The sequence below is a fragment of the Grammomys surdaster genome, unplaced genomic scaffold (assembly GCF_004785775.1).
Source record: "Grammomys surdaster isolate TR1022 unplaced genomic scaffold, NIH_TR_1.0 100, whole genome shotgun sequence".
Lineage (NCBI taxonomy): Eukaryota > Metazoa > Chordata > Mammalia > Rodentia > Muridae > Grammomys > Grammomys surdaster.
The window spans coordinates 2,557,527-2,573,939 of record NW_021604579.1 but is presented as its reverse complement, the minus strand read 5'-3'; the positions used below and the strand labels follow the sequence as shown (position 1 = coordinate 2,573,939).

The window sequence follows — 16,413 nt, the reverse complement described above, 5'->3', positions numbered from 1 at the left end:
TGTGTGTGTGTGTGTGTGTGTGTGTGTGTGTGTGTGTGTGTGTGTGTCGGACAAGGGACAGCCTTGGTTGTCAGTCTTCAGCTCCCACTTTGTTTAAACAGGGTCTCTCTCTCTCTCTCTCTCTCTCTCTCTCTCTCTCTCTCTCTCTCTCTCTCTCTCTCTCTTGGTTTTTCGAGACAGGGTTTCTCGTGTAGTCCTGGCTGCCCTGGAACTCACTCTGTAGACCAGGCTGGCCTCGAACTCAGAAATCCGCCTGCCTCTGCCTCTCAAGTGCTGGGATTAAAGGTGTGTGCCACCACTGCCCGGCTAAACAGGGTCTCTTTATGGTTATCCTCTGCGTGCATCAGACTGGCTGGCCCTGGAGCCCCCACCCCGACACACACCTCATCAAAGGGGCACTGGGATTGCAGGTGTATACTGCCGCACCCTGCTTTATGTGGGTTCTGGATGTTCAAACTAAAGTGCTCACCGTGTGCAGAAGCTCTTGACTCATTGAGCCATCTCCCAGGCCTGGAATGGAATTTTTATTGCTTCTGTGGCTACGTTTAACATTTTCACAGGCACACTTGACCTTAAGAGTGACTTCTTTCACATGAATAAACTTAAAATGTTTTACTGTAAACATTCCCTTGTAAATCTACTTGCTCATTGTGTGATTGAGAGAGAGACTAGGGGAGGAAGTGTGGATGCTAATGGACAGCTTTCACAAGTCACTTCTGTCTTCCCACCTCGTGGGTTCTGAGGAGCAAACTCATGTCATCAGCTTTGTACAGTACGCACCTCTACCCATGGAGTCATCTTGGTGGCCCCAAACACTCCAAACTTTGCTACAGAGTCCCAGATCACAATATTAAATACAAGCCTGTGGAAGCAGACTATTTTAAAGTTCACTTTCTTGATAATGATGCAACATCTTGAGGAAATGCTATAACTTAAGTATCAGTTACAAATCTCCAATTAGCATAAGCCCATCCCCCCAGCTTCTTGTGTTATCGCTAAAACTATGTCCCTAGCAGGAAGATCAGGAGTTCAACACCAGCCTTAGCTGTATGAGACCCTGTCTCAAAGAGACAAATCAAAATCAAGCAGTGTCTTCAGATCACTAGATCACTAAATGCAATCAGTATACCCAAAGTTGTCAGTGGGGCATTTGTCACGTGATTTCCTACCTTTAGGGTTGGCCTCTATAGAGTTTCTGTATTTTTTTTTCTTTTTCAAGACAGGGTTTCTCTGTGTAACCTTGGCTGTTCTAGAACTCCCTCTATAGACCAGACTTGCCTTGAACTCACAGAGATTTGCCTGCCTCTTCCTCCCAAGCCCAGGTGCTGGGATTAAAGATGAGTGCCACTACCACCCAGTGAAAGTTCTTGTATTTAATTAATCTGTTTTTAAACTTTGAGCTGGAGAGATAGCTCCGTGGTTAGATGCACTTACTCTTCTGGAGGACTGGAGTTCAGTGCCCAGCACTTAGGTTGGATGGCTCACAAACACTGTAATTCTCCAGGAAATCTCACCCCGCCTTTTGGCCTTTGTGGGTACCTGCACTCATACACTCATACACACATATACCTACACATGTACACATGCAGAGACATGTACCTGTAAACAAAAATAAGGAAATAGATACATTTAATAAAATCCTGATAATGCAGGTCTGGAGATGTGGCTAGTGATATCAATCTGGGCTAGCATACACAAATTCAAAACCTTGGCTGTGCTCCCTAACACTGCAAAAAATAAAAACAGGCAATGTGAGACTAGAGAGATGGCTCAGTGGTTTAGAGCACTTGTTCTTACAGAGGACCTGGGTTCCATTCCCAGCATTTACATGGCAACTCACAGCTAGTTGTAATTCTAATTACAGGTAATCCAACACCCTCTTTTGGACTCTGCACCAATTAAGCATCTGGTACACCCTCTTCTGGACTTCTGCACCAATTATGCATCTGGTACACAGACATACAAGCAAGCAAAACATACATATAAAAGAAAAATATCTTTAAAAAATTACTTTAAGGGGCTGGAGAGACGGCTCAGTGGTTAAGAGCATTGGCTGCTCTTCCAGAGGTCCTGAGTTCAATTCCCAGCAACCACATGGTGGGTCACAACTATCTGTAAAGGGATCTAATGCCCTCTTCTGGTCTGTCTGAAGACAGCAACAGTGTATTCACATACATAGAATTAAAATAAATAAAATAAAATTATTTTAAAAATAGGTAATGCTGGCCTCAATGGGAGAGGATGCACCTAGCTCTGCAGAGACTTGGTGTGCCAGGGTAGGGGGATATGGGGAGGGGGCTCCACCCTCTTAGAGGAGAGGGAAGGGGGAATAGGGAGGCGGACAGTGTGAGGGGGACCAAGAAGGGGGCAGTGATCAGAATGTAAAGTGAATAAATAAAAAAGTAGGTAACGCATGTAAGTGGCTACTTGCTGTATTTCTGACAGCTGTATTCCTCTCTCTAGTCCCCCTTCTTCCTTCCATTCCCATGCCAATACTCTGAGCCTAACTTTACATTGTTGTTAGATTTGTTTGTTTGGTTTTTGTTTGGTTTCTAAAGAATTACTTATTTATTTTATGTATATGAGTACACTGTAGCTTTCTCCAGACATAACAGAAAAGGGCATCAGATCCCATTTCAAATGGTTGTGAGCCACCACGTGGATGCTGGGAATTGAACTCAGAGACCTCTAGGAGTCAGTGCTCTTAACCACTGAATCATCTCTCCAGCTCCCATTGTGCGTTTTATGACTTTACAAGTTCATTATAAATTGAAAGCAATAGTTTATATATCACAAGTTAGACTGGTTTAGTCAAGAGACAGATCATCTGCCTTGTGTCTTATTATTTTGAAATCTTGTATAGTAAACTAGTAAATATTTTATTTTCTGTCCTTGTACCTATAATAAATTGCTCATTCCCAGTTTATGATCTTTATTTGCCAGATAGTGGTCTCATTCCTAACCTAGGAGGAATGTTTTCCTTGATCATAAATTTGTTCCAAGCCTGCTTTCTTTTCCTAGTGCAATTAGCCTGTGACATGTGAAGGTTCACAGGGCTCTATTTGCAGCTTTTATTTTACAGAGGCCTTGAGATTGCTTATATTAGTTTAGGAATTCTATAAAATCATGATCAGAAATTATGAGATCATCAATTTGTCTATACAGCATTACTACATGAAAGTACATCTTCATATTGATTCTGTACAAGAGCTGTCCAAGGAATCATTCAGCTCTGTAATAGTGACAGGTAGATCAGCAGCAAGAGGCATTCCTGGGATGAAGTCTCTGAGGACCCTGCGTTTCAGAGCACTCCCATCACAACCATGCAAAATGGTGGGCTATGTCCAGAAAACTCACTTGCTTGGTCCTATCCTAGATGGCTTCTGACATAAAACCAAATAAACCTTTTCTTCTGTAAGTTGCCTTGATCATGGTGTTTCACTACACCAGTGGAATAGTAACTAATTCAGATATATTTTGTATATCTCCTGCTCCAGTACTTGCTTAACCAGCTCCACTAGAGGGAGATACTATGTATCGTAATTATAACACTCGTTATCGTTGATGAACCTATACCGACATAGTTCATAGTTTACCACAGCTTTCACTCTTTCAGACTGGGTTTGGATAAATGTGTGATGACCTGTATCTATTATCTATGCATGTATTAATGTACAATATGTAATATTTTCACTGCTCTGAAAATCCTCTGTGTTCCATCCACGCATCTGTTCCTCCATCCTAACCCTAGCAAACACTGGTCTTTTGTCTCATAACTTTGCCTTTTCCAGAATATCATACAGTTGTGAACAGAGATGTTTTAAATGGGTTCCAGTTGGATCTAAATCTCCGGCTCCTTTGAAGAAGCAACAAGGAGCAAGTGACAGCGGGATTACATACTAAAGGCACAGTTAGTTATTATGAAACTGTCAAACTCCCAATGAGACCACCCGCTTGGCATTTACACTTGTCACTCCACATCCCCACCAGTGTTGAAGTCAGAGTTCCAGGTTTGGGACTTTTAAATAGACAGAGTGATATTGCACTATTGCTTTATGTGTAATTTCCCAACAACATATGTGGAATGCTTCTCATGTTTATTTGACACCTCTATATCTTTGCCAAAATGTCTTTTCAGATCTTTTGTCCATTAAAAAAAATTCATGTCCAGGGCTGGAAAGATGGTTCAGTGCTTAAGAACACTTGTGGCTCTTGTAAAGGACCCAAGACCGGTACCATAGGACACCTTCTTCTGGCCTCCTTAGACACCAGGCATGATGTAACTCACATATACACAGAGAAAACATTCATACACAATGCAAAACAAATAAATCTTTTTTTAAAATGTTGTCTTAGTTGGGCTGGAGAGATGGTTCAGTGGTTAAGAGCACTGACTGCTTTTCCAGAGGTCCTCGAGTTCAATTCCCAGCAACTACATGGTGGTTCACAACCATCTGTAATGAGATCAGACGCTCTCTTCTGGTGTGTCTGAAGAGGGTGACAGTGTACTCACATACATAAAATAAATAAATAAATCTTTTTCTAAAAAAAAGTCTTAGTTAGGGTTTTATTGCTATGAAAAGACATCATGACTGCACCAATTCTCATAAAGGAAAGAATTTCACTGGGACTGGCTTACAGTTTCAGAGATTTAGTCCACTATCATCATAGCAGGAAGCATGGCAGTGTACAGGCAGACATGGTGCTGGAGAAGGAGCTGAGAGTTGTACATCTTGATCCACAGGCAGCAGGAAGAGAACTGGCTTAAGCTTCTGAAACCTCAAAGCCTACCCTCTAATCAAGCACTTCCTCCAACAAAGCCACACCTGTGGCCACTATCTGTGGGCCTATAAGGACCTCTTTCAAACCACCACAAAAATCATGTTTTCTTATTTTTGACTCTCTGAGATAGGGTTTTTCTGTGTAGCTCTGGCTGTCTTGGAACTCTGTGGACCAGGCTAGCCTCGAACTCTGAGATCCACCTGCCTCCGCCTCCTGAGTGCTGGGATTAAAAGCATGTGTCCCTACAACTCAGATGTCTTCTTTTCATTCTAAGTAATGTCCTTTGTGTTTTTTACAATTATTTCCCAGTCTGTGGGTGGTCTTATTTCTCACAGAACAGAACTTTTTCATGTTCACAAAGCCCACTTCTCAATTGTTTCCTGGATTGTGCTTTGAGGATGGTGCCTTAAAAAGTCATCATCACTCCCAGGGTCGTTTAATCGTCCTCATAGACAGTCTTCTAGTGGTGTTAAAGGTGTGCGTGCGTGTGCGTGTGCGTGTGCATGTATGTGTGCTGGTGTCCACAGAGGCCAGAAGAAGGTGTTAGAGCCTGGAGCTGGAGATAAAAGGTACTCGTGAGCTTCCTGTGGGTGCTAGGAACCAAACTTGAGTCCTCTGCATGGGCAATAAGCACTCTTTCTCCTTGGCCTCTCTGAAGCCCCTAGTAGTTTTATGTATTTTTGTAGATTTCCCTTAGGTCTTATTCATTTAAGTTGATTTTTAAGAGAAGTTGGGGGTGTTGCTTGTCTTTTTATTTTGGCTTGTGGGGCGCCTAGTGGCCCAGCACTATCCACTGGACAGATTGGCTTGGCTTCTTGTATGGATTCAGCTTGTCAAAGATCAGTTAGATACATACATGAGAATGTATTTTAGGGCCCTTTGTTCTGGTTCACTGAATTATATGTATCCTGTCATTGGACACAATGTCTTCATTGCTACACTTTAAGGAAAGACTTGAATTCAGTGTCTTTTCTTTGCTACTTTTGTAACTTTTCTCATGTAGACCGTGTAGCACACATTGTTATTTTTTCACCCATTTCTATTTATAGGGATGCTAATGTAGTTGGAGTTGTCTTAGTCACTGTTCTATTGCTGTAAAGAGACACCATGACCAGGCCAACTCTTACAAAAGAAAGCCTTTCGCAGGCAGACATGTTCCTGGAGAAGTAGCTGAGAGTTCTAAATCCTAATCCGTAGGCAAAAAAATGAGGAGAGTCTCTGGGCCCGGCACGGTCTTTTGAAACCTTAAAGCCCACTCCCAGTGACATACTTCCTCCAATGAGGCCACACCTCTCAATCATATCAACTTTTTCAAGTAGTGCCACTGCCTGGTGACTAACATTCAAATGTATGTACTGGGACCATTCTTATTCAAATCATCACAGGTATCATATTTTCATGTTTGTTTAGTGTGTGTGTGTGTGTGTGTGCCCACACATACACACACTTGCCACATGCTGTGACATGTGGATGTCAAAAGACAATTTGTGAAGTCAGTTCTTTTCTTCCATCATGTAGGCTCCAGGGATAGAACTCAGGTCATGAGGGGAAGTAGCAGTACCTTTACCTACTGAACTATCTTGCAGGCCCAAATGATAATATATATTTAACCTAAAATTCTACTCATTCAATGTTGGTATTTAGGAAAATGACCAACTTTTATGTTCATTTTGTATCCTGTAATCTTGCTATAATTTTCTACTTGCTAGAGTCAGACTAGCATGCTCTCTCTCTCGCTCTCTCTCTCTCTCTCTCTCTCTCTCTCTCTCTCTTTCTCTCTCTCCCTCTCTCTCTCTCTCTCTCTCTCTCTCTCAATTCTCTTTGTTTTTTTGTTTTTTGTTTTTGTCTGAATGTATGCCTATGCATCATATTTGTATCTGTGCCCTCGGAAGCCAGAAGGTAGCTTTGCTGGGAACTTGAACCTCCAGTTCTCTAGGAGAACAGAGTTAGTGTTCTTAACCACTGAGCAAACCCTGTAGTCCTTCTGACTTTCTATAAACACAATACTGTCATCTATAAATCCTGAGTTTTCTTTCTTCCCTCCTAATAAGGATGGTCTTGAACTCACAGAGATCTCTCTGCCTTTGCCTCCTGAGCGTTGGAACTACCTAGGAAGTTCTGGTATTTTTTTTTTTTTTTTTGAGACAGGTTTCTCTGTGTAGCCCTGGCTGTCCTGGAACTCACTCTGTAGACCAGGCTGGCCTTGAACTCAGAAATCCACCTGTCTCTGCCTCCCAAGTGTTGGAACTAAAGGCGTGCGCCACCACCACCCGGCGCTGGTATGTTTTAAAAGGGTTCCTTTCTACTCCTCTCATCAAGAATCCACTCCAATACTCCCCAGTACTTATTGTAATAACTTAGTCAAATCCCTAGAGGTTACACTCACAGCTGTGTGGAGTCTTCCAATGCATGAAATCCCCCAACAGCTTCTACCTGTCAGATGGTCTGCACTAACTTTCCAATAATTAATCAATTACAGTTGAGGTTTTCCTACTGATTCCCATAGAGACATGTGCTCTGTATAATTCTCTATCCACCCTTCTGTCTCTTCATTCTAGAGGCAATGGTTTGGCACGTGAGACTGTTTCTCTTCTGGGGTAAAGAACTGTTGGTTGTTCCATCTGTTCGGGCTTTACCTGTCAGGACAGATCTTGGGCATCTTCCAAGATCTTTACATACAGTTTTACTTTGAGTCAAGGTCTTGCTTTGTAGCAAATGCTAATCTTACCCTCATGAGTGATCGGTCTTTCTGCTTCCCTCCTGGATGCTAGAATTACAGTCATGCACCACCACACCCAATTTTAATACATTTTAAAATTCAACATGGAATTTGGGTTTAACTAGCATACATGAACCCTCCAGCACTACATAAACCAGGCTTCGTGGCATCTGCCAGTAATTCCAGCACTCAGGAGGTGGGGGCAGGAGGATCAGAAATTTAAGGTCATCTTTGGCTACCTGGATTGAAGCCACCCTGTACTACATGAAATACTGTCTCAAAAAACACTTAAATAAATAAATTCTATACCAGAATTAATAACTTATAAGAGCCAGTGAAGTGCGTTTCTAGCATGTGAAAGGCCCTGAATTCTATCCTAGTACTGAAAAAGAAACCTGAGTAATTTATATATGTGTCCACATATGTCCATATTTGGACTCCCCAGTGATATTTATTTTTTGTATGCTTCCTGTTTTTTAAGATGTATTTATTTACTATACCTGAGTGCTCTATCTGCATGTACACCTGTGTGCCAGAAGAGGGCAGCAGATCCCATTACAGATGGTTGTGAGCCCCCATGTGGAATTGAACTCAGGATCTCTGGAAAAGCAGATAGTGCTCTCAACTGCTGAGCCATCTCTCCAGCCCCTGATTTATTTATTTATTTATTTATTTATTTATTTATTTATTTATTTATTTCAGTGCTGGCTACTGGACCTAGGGCTTTGAGCACTACTAAGTTAAACCCCTAGCCCCTTTCCTGTGCTTTGCATTGTTGCCATGGACGGACTGTCTGAACTTGAGTATCCTTGTTTGAACTCAAGAACTCCCTTTAGCTTTCTTTTCTTTTTCTTGTTTTTGTTTTGTTTTGATTTTTGAGTCAGGGTGTCCTTCTGTAGCAGCCCTTGCTGGCCTTGACCTTACAGCGATTCACTTGCTTGTGCTCCAGAGTGCTGGATTTAAAGGGTGTGTGCTAGAAGAAAGCTCTACAGAGTCACTTCTCTCCTTCCTCCTTCACTGGGTCCTGGGGAGCCAACTCAGGCTGCCAGGCTTCTGAGTGCTGGGAACCAAACCCAGATCCTTGCAAAGGCAGTAAGTTCTCTTAACCACTGAGCCAGCTCCCGAGCTGCAGAGGCTAGCTTTCAAGATTCAGTTTGTTCCTTTTACAGTGGAGCTGGAGATCACGCTCAGGTGTGGGCGTGTAGACTGAGCCACCCCTCTGGCCTATACAGGCTCATTCCCTTGTTCAAGTCATTAAAACCCTTTAGAGAAATTTCAGTTATTATAATTTCCGATTTCAGAATGTTTGTTTGGTTCCTTAAGACCTCTCCACTGATGCCCTCAAATTCTTCCTACATCATTTTTCTGACTTTTAGTAAATTCCATTCATACTGGGAAATGCTTTCAATAATCAGCCCACTCCATTCTGGGGGAGGGGTGTCTCCCAATGATTTAGAAGGAGATGTCACTTTTCTTTTTTTTCTTTTCTTTTTTTTTTTTGAGACAAGGTCTCTCTACATATCTCTGGCTGTCCTAGAACTCACTATGTAGACCAAGCTGCCTCAAACTCAAAAGAGCTTCACCTGCCTTGGCCTCCCAAGTGCTCTAGATCTCACTTCTCATTAGAGGTTTTAGGAGTTCACAATCTCTTGCGCCCCCTAGTGTTCATTTCAGTCTACAACAACAGGCTTGTGATTGCCTTCAGTGGTCAATTGGTATTTGAATTATGCCAGATTACATGTCTAAGGTTTTTGGTTTTCTGTTTCTTGAGACGGGGTCACCCTATATAGATCTGGTTGTCCTGGAACTCAACATGTAGATCAGGCTGGTCTTTAACCTGAAGAGATCTACCTGACTCTGCTGCTCAAATCCTGGGATTAAACGTGTGGCATATGCTGGGCTACAAGTCTTAAGGTAAGGTTAAGCCTGGTCACACAGTTCAAGAAAAGAAATGGGAGGGAAAGGAAAAAGAAAAAAAGGAGGGGAGGAAAGAGATATGAAATACAAGTGCTTTGCAAACTGTAAAGTGCTCTACAAACTCGAGGGAGTCATCTGAGAAGTGTCCTACAGTTTCATTTATTATGTTACATTTACTTATTGTTTGTGTGTACCCACGTGCCATGGTATGCGTGTGGTCAGAGGACAACTTGTGGGAATCATCTCTCCCCTTCCAACATGTGGGTCCTGGGGATCAAACTCAGGCTGTCAGGCTTGGGAGCAAGCACCTTTATCCACTGAGCCCTCTTGCCAGCCCAGTCTTCTATGGTTTAAATCAAATTCCTAAACACTGGGCAGTAGGTTCCGTTTCTGGTCACGGCATCTACGGCCTCCACTGTCTTGGACAAGCCGCCGTCTCTGACAGCCTGTTCCCTTACCTGTGACATGTGGACTTGGACAAGCCGCCGTCTCTGACAGCCTGTTCCCTTACCTGTGACATGTGGACTTGGACAAGCCGCCGTCTCTGGCAGCCTGTTCCCTTACCTGTAACATGTGGATACACTTTTACCTCTCAAGGTGTCTATGAGAATTCATGAGTGTAAGGTTCCTGGTATAGCCCATCCAGGCTGAGGGGCAGGGTCAAGTCACGGCCATCTCCTTGTCAACATTCTGGTAACTGGGCACAATTGAAGAGTACTCCTGACCCAGGGAGGCAGGACTGCAGATTGACAGCCGAGATTAACACGCTTCGGAAAGGGTGTCTTGACTTTGGTAAAGGAAAGCTGGGTGAACGCTAAACTTCCAAGTGAGAAACTGACCTGGGAAGCCAGGCCTAAATGAGGACAGGAAACCTCACTGTCCGAGCCCTAGGGACGAATCTACTGCTATGAATGAAATGCTGTCATCTGGTTTTAAGAATTTTTATATCACCCCTTCCCAATCCCCTACTCCCCGTCACTGTCAATTCCCTTAGCCACAAAAGTGCTCAATTAATAGTAGTTTGAAAATTAATTAAAAGTTTGAAAGGTTCTTATCGTGATGTGACTTTCAAGAGCGAAGAGGTCAAGGTTGTATCAAGAGGCCACACTAGCACCCACCTCTAGGCCAGCCTCCTTCAGAGGCCAACAAAGTATATGCAAAAAAAACATAAGGATGAGCTGAAGAAGCCAAGACTACACCGGCCCTACCACACACCCACTGTGTGACCTTCCTTTCAACTGTTCCATCTCCTGCCCTTGAGGGTTACTGTGGTAACTGGATGAGATTAAAGAATGGCTTGTACACCTAACGGCCTACAGAGGGCGCCCAAGTGACTATCCCCTCTACTAACAGCCTACAGAGGGCGCCCAAATGATTATCCCCTCCCTCCTCTTCAAAGGCTCCAGAGCTCAGCCCTGCTGCCCTTCACATTTCAGAGGAGCCACCACCCGTCTCAGAATTCTACTCAACACCTTTGCAGAATGGCTGCCCCGGAACAATCTCCCCTGCACCCCACATCCCCAAATACGTACACAGGTCCTTTTCATTGAAGTGTTTACTGGTAATCACTGAGGAGACAGACACAAGTTGGGGTGAGAAAACCAGGTAACAAGCATGGGAGGGTCCCTGGATGGCGGATCCCTGAGGCTTCCTTTTCACCCTCACTGGAGGACCACAAGCCTCTCCTCAGACTGGAGGGGCCCTTCAACAGGAGGGCCATGCCTCCCAGCCTAAGGCTCTAGAGGCTGACATAGGATGAGGCACAGCAGGTAGGAACTCACAGGCCACTGTAGTGTGTGTGAAGCTAGACAACTTTGGAGGACCTGCAGACAATGATACCGTTTCAGGCACTACCCCCAAAGCCAGGGGACTGATGCCCCAGAGACAGGAGCATATCCTGAGTCTACCCCCCAACCCCCTACCCCCTGAGGAAATGAAGAGTGAGCACTCTGATTTTCCAAAGCAAAAAACTGCTGGGAAGAGGCAGGATTTTTACTCAGTCCCTTCTCAGGATTTCCTGAGCTTTAGAAGGAGCTTTTCCACAAGTGAAGGCTTTGTAGTCCTGGAGGCCACAGCAGGCCCTCCTCCATACAGGTGGGCTCTATGCTCTCCCTGACTCTCTAAGCAGGGCTCCCACTCCACTTTAACTGGAATCCTTCTCCTCCTGCTCGCCCAAGTGTGTTTTCTGGTGTCGGATGAGGTTGGAACTCCGGGAGAAGTGTTTCCCACACTGGGTGCACCTGTACGGCTTCTCCCCTCTGTGCGTTCTCTGGTGTGCACCAAAGTTGGAGATGTCACTGAAGGTCCGCCCACATTCAGTGCACTCATAAGGCCTCTCGCCCGTGTGGGTGCGGTGGTGCACCCCAAAGCTGGAGCTGTTGCTGAAACTCTTCCCACACTCACAGCAGATGTAAGGGGCTGGCTCTAGGTGGGTTCGGCGGTGGACAGCCAGCGCGGCGCTCTGACCGAAGCTCTTGCCACAGATGTCACAGCGGTATGGCCGCTGGCCCAGGTGATCTTGCTGGTGCGTGGTGAGGTCGGAGCGCCGCCGGAAGCTCTCCTGACACTTGGCACATTGGTAGTGCTTCTCTTCCAGGTGGATGCGCTCGTGCCGGATGCGGTTGGAGCTCCGGGAGAAGCTCTTGCCACACTCTGAACATTTGTACGGCTTCTCGCCAGTGTGGATCCGCTGGTGCGTCCTCAGGTTGGAGGTATTGTTGAAGGTTTTGCCACACTGAGCACATATAAAAGGCTTCTCATCTGTCTCTGGGCTTGAAAAAGTCATGGGATCCCTGAGACCTCTAGCTCGGGCAGTGACTTTCCGCCATGGCTTTTGTGGATATGTTTTGTGGAGCCCCTCCGACAGGCTCTCCTGCCCATGTTCCTCCTCAGATGTGATCTGAAAATCCTTTGAGCCATCCACTCTCCAAGGCTTAGTCCCTTCCCCTTCCTCAGGCAGCTGTGCTTCGGGACTCTGCTCCTTCTCGCTGCCCATCTCTGAACCCTGGGAATGAACACAACATTCAACACCTTTATTCCTATGTCTTTCCTTGTGTCTGGCCATGAGGCCCCACAGAATCTTGCTTTCTGGTAGCTTTCTGGTTGAGCTGTGTATACCTCCCCCCAGGAATAATGTCAAATAACTTTATTTACTCCTTAACTTTCAAATGACAAACTTTCACAGAGAGTTAAGGCTACCCACCACTAACAGATGTACCCTGTGCAATCTGAATGTCACTTTTTTCTTTTCTTTTTTTTTTTTTTTTGGTTTGGTCTTTCAAGACAGGGTTTCTCTGTGTAGCCCTGGCTGTCCTGGAACTCACTCTGTAGACCAGGCTAGCCTTGAACTCTCGAATTCAGAAATCCGCCTGCCTCTGCCTCCCAAGTACTGGGATTAAAGGCGTGCGCCACCACTGCCCGGCTGAATGTCACTTTTCTTAATGCCATAAACAATGGCACTATCGACTATGTGTAAGTAAAGGTGCTTTCATTTAGAGATGAATCCATCTTCTTCCTGTTTAGTAGCCATCTACTCACTGACTCTGAGATGAACATAAATACCTAGAAGTAGTTACTTACAAGGCCCAGCGTGAATAGTCTTATGCTCTGCCAACCCATTCCTCTCTAGACCTTTCCGTAATCTTCCAGCAGGTTAACAAGACCTACTGCAGGGCTTGAGCTCTGTCTGCCGTGGTGGATCAGTGCCAGCTTCACACAGATTCATACACACACAGCTACACTCTTAAATAACACACAGCTATGGTCACATTTAGCTACATTCTATCACACCACACACAGGACCAAACACACTGACATCAGCTGTATACACCATGTATGCATTCATGTCACACATAGAACCAACATACTGACATCAGCCATGTAGACCACATACACATCCATATCTGATACAGCCACAAAAAATATACATGCCCCACCCCTACAAAGTGAACTGACTAGAAGTGTACAGAAAGCCAGAAGTATATCCAGAATGCTTGTCTTGCTTTCTTCTGTCTAATCTCAAACCCTGCTAAGACCCCTCAGCAATCTCCTGAGTTGTGCCCACTTTCTCCTTTACAACAGAATGTTGTGCTTGTTTGTATACTTACTTTTTCACACATCTGTTCTCAATAGTTATTTATAAGCAACTTAAGGGACTGGGTCACTGTAGCAGCTTTCTGTAGCACAAGGCTGGGCACTCACTGATTTTCTGAATGAGAGATGAGATGGGTGAGAACTTTCATCTCTGCCCCTGATGACTCTGCCTAGGACTTTAGGATCTACAGACAGGAAGCAATGTAGCCTCCACTAATTATTATTATTTTTTTAAAGATTTATTTAGTTTTATTTATATGAGTACACTGCAGCTGTCTTCAGACACACCAGAAGAGGGCATCAGATGCTGTTACAGATGGTTGTGAGCCACCATGTGGTTGCTGGGAATTGAACTCAGGACCTCTGGAAGAGCAGTCAGTGCTCTTAACCACTGAGCCATCTCTCCAGCCCCACTAATTATTTTTAAATAGGGTTTCTCTATATAACTGTGGTTGTCCTGGAACTCTTTATGTAGACCAGGCAGGCCTTGAACTGGCAGAGATCCACTTGTCTCTGTCTCCTGAGTGCTAGATTTAGAAGCATGTGTCACCATGCATGCCCAACTGTATATTCTCTTTTAAAACTGCTAAGACCATATAATTCTCCAAATGTCTCTCCAGGGCTGAATGCTGGGTAAATATAAGCGTAGAAAGACTGCCAGGCATAGTGGCACAGGCCTCTAATCCCAGCACTTGGGAGGCAGAGGCAGGCGGATCTCTGTGTGTTAGAGGACTGCTCGATCTCTATATGGTGAGTTCTGGAACAGACAAAGCTACATAATGAGGCTCTGTCTCAAACACTAAAACAAACAAGCAAATAAATTTAAAAGAGAGACTGAGTTGGGGGCTGGAGAGCTAGCTCAGTGGTTAAGAGCACTTAGTGCTTTTGCAGAGGACTCAGACTCAATTCCTAGTACCCACATCAGGTAGCTCACAATTACCTGTAGCTCCAGCTTCAGGGGAATCTAATGTTCTATTCTGCTCTCCACAGGCACCTGCACACATGTGGTGCACATACATATACTCAGGTGCACACACATACATATAATACGTTCTTAAAACTGAGCTGGAAAAAAAACAATGACTCAGTAGGTAAAGACACTAGTGACCAAGCCTGAACACAATCTAGAAGGTGATGTTCCAGGGAACAGACAGTGTGGACCCATTCTTCCTGGCCATCGCTGCATATGGCACATTACACAGTGTTCAGGAAAAGTTAACATTTTCTTAAAGGTCCCACAGAGCACTCGACCTAGGGCTGAGCGGTCCATGTGCACCATCTCGATTCATTGTAACAGCTCCTCTGTCTTCCCAGTGCTGGGATTAAAGGCATGTGCCTCTACACCTAGCTCAACTATGCATTTTTCATACTTACTTTAGAAATGAAGAAACTGAAACTCAGAGAAATCAAGTCACTTGCCTAAGAGCACACAGTAAGTGACAAGAGCATACAGTAAGTGACAAAACGGAAGCCCATGCTCATCCTTCCAAAGCCGAGGTGTTTAACCATTCCACTAGTACTGGAGGGAGAAAAACATGAAAGATAGGAAAGGTGCCACAGCAGTTAGGACACACAAAGACACTTCTCTGAAGAGAGCAAGGAAGGAACTTCACGGAAGAGGTGGCATTTGAACTATGACTTACAAAATGGACAGATGAGCAAGACCAAGGCTGACAGGGATAGGGGTCCATTTCTGACTGAAAAGGCAATGCAGAAAAAATACAAAGTCACACTGCATTATAAAGAGCCGAGGGAGAAGAGACCTAGTGCATATTGGGTTTTCTTCCTCAGAGCTCAGCAGCACAGAGTCGCGAGCAAGAGCGCAGAGGAGGGATGAGTTCTAAGAACAAGGCAAGAAGATGCGGCTTGGCGATCACAGATGATGGACAAGAGCCTGGATTAAAGGGAAGAGACCAAGTTGTGGTCTGAAAGATTAAAGTTCTAGATCCGGGTACAAGTCAAGGGCACTGGGAGTAACTTGGAAGGACCAGGGACAGGGTGTGGAAAATTAAGGAAACACTCACGGGAGCTAGATAGCGGACCAGAGACGGAACATCAAACAAGCCAGAGGATCTGAGGTGGTCAGGGCAAGAGGACAAAGGCTGCAGCACTGTCCAAAGAGCCTAGTTAAGTGGGGAAGGAGGGGTCAAGCTGGAGGAGTCATCTGGGAAAGCTGAAGGACGGGAGTTGATCATTTCCATGGGACATCTTGGGGCTGGAGCTGGAAGAGTACAAGGGGCGATCCTAAAGACACGGTGTGTGGGAGTTGCATGGAGTGATTCAAGGCCAACGTAAGGGAAGGAGGGTAGTAAGGCTGGGCCATCCGAGGACCGGGAGAGGATCGCAGCAGAGGGACACACGGTACCCGGCGGCCTTTGGGACTCGCGAAACAGCAGCTTCCAAAATAGCAGCTTTCAAAACCTTCGCGAGAGCGAAGGGGCCAAGCTCGAAGTGCCCCGCGTCTCGCGTCCGCCTCCCCATAACCCCCACGTCACCTCAACACAGCCGCGACCCACCTCACTCCAGCAGCTCGGTCAGGGACAGCGCCGCCTCGGTGGGCGGGGAAGGAGCCGGAGCCGGAACTCAGAGAGGACCGGCCTTCGCACTGTCGGGATTGGATCCTGTGAACACTCTTCCTCTCTATTGCCTACCCTAACTGTCACACTGCACAAGACCTAGGCGGGACGGCCAATAAACTTAGGTATAGGGCGTGGCATGCTGGGAGTTGTAGTCCTGAGGTTCGCCTCGGTGAAAACATTTGCCCACTTCAGAACTCAGCTGAGAAGCTGTCTTCACTTCTAAGGTCATCAGGTTTCTTTTCTGTTTGTCTTTTGAAGTTGTGGCCCTCGATAGAAACCTCGCACTTCGTTTAAAGTTTATAGTTTAAAATTAAAAGAGCATGT

The 16,413-nt window shown here is 45.1% G+C and overlaps 1 protein-coding gene across 1 annotated transcript; it reads right to left on the bottom strand.

Annotated features, from left to right (window-relative positions):
* Nucleotides 1-10,955: 10,955 nt before the first annotated feature.
* On the bottom strand, nucleotides 10,956-16,065 carry Znf691 (zinc finger protein 691). Its single transcript, XM_028787564.1, has 2 exons — nucleotides 16,027-16,065; nucleotides 10,956-12,422 (listed from the first exon to the last, which is right to left on the bottom strand). Exon 2 carries the CDS (start codon nucleotides 12,411-12,413, stop codon nucleotides 11,562-11,564), a length of 852 nt encoding a protein of 283 aa, XP_028643397.1. The 5' UTR covers nucleotides 12,414-12,422; nucleotides 16,027-16,065; the 3' UTR covers nucleotides 10,956-11,561.
* Nucleotides 16,066-16,413: the final 348 nt, after the last annotated feature.

Coding starts and splice junctions, on each gene's coding strand:
- Znf691 (XM_028787564.1), bottom strand. CDS start 12,413: ATGGGCAGCGAGAAGGAGCAGAGTCCCGAAGCACAGCTGCCTGAGGAA.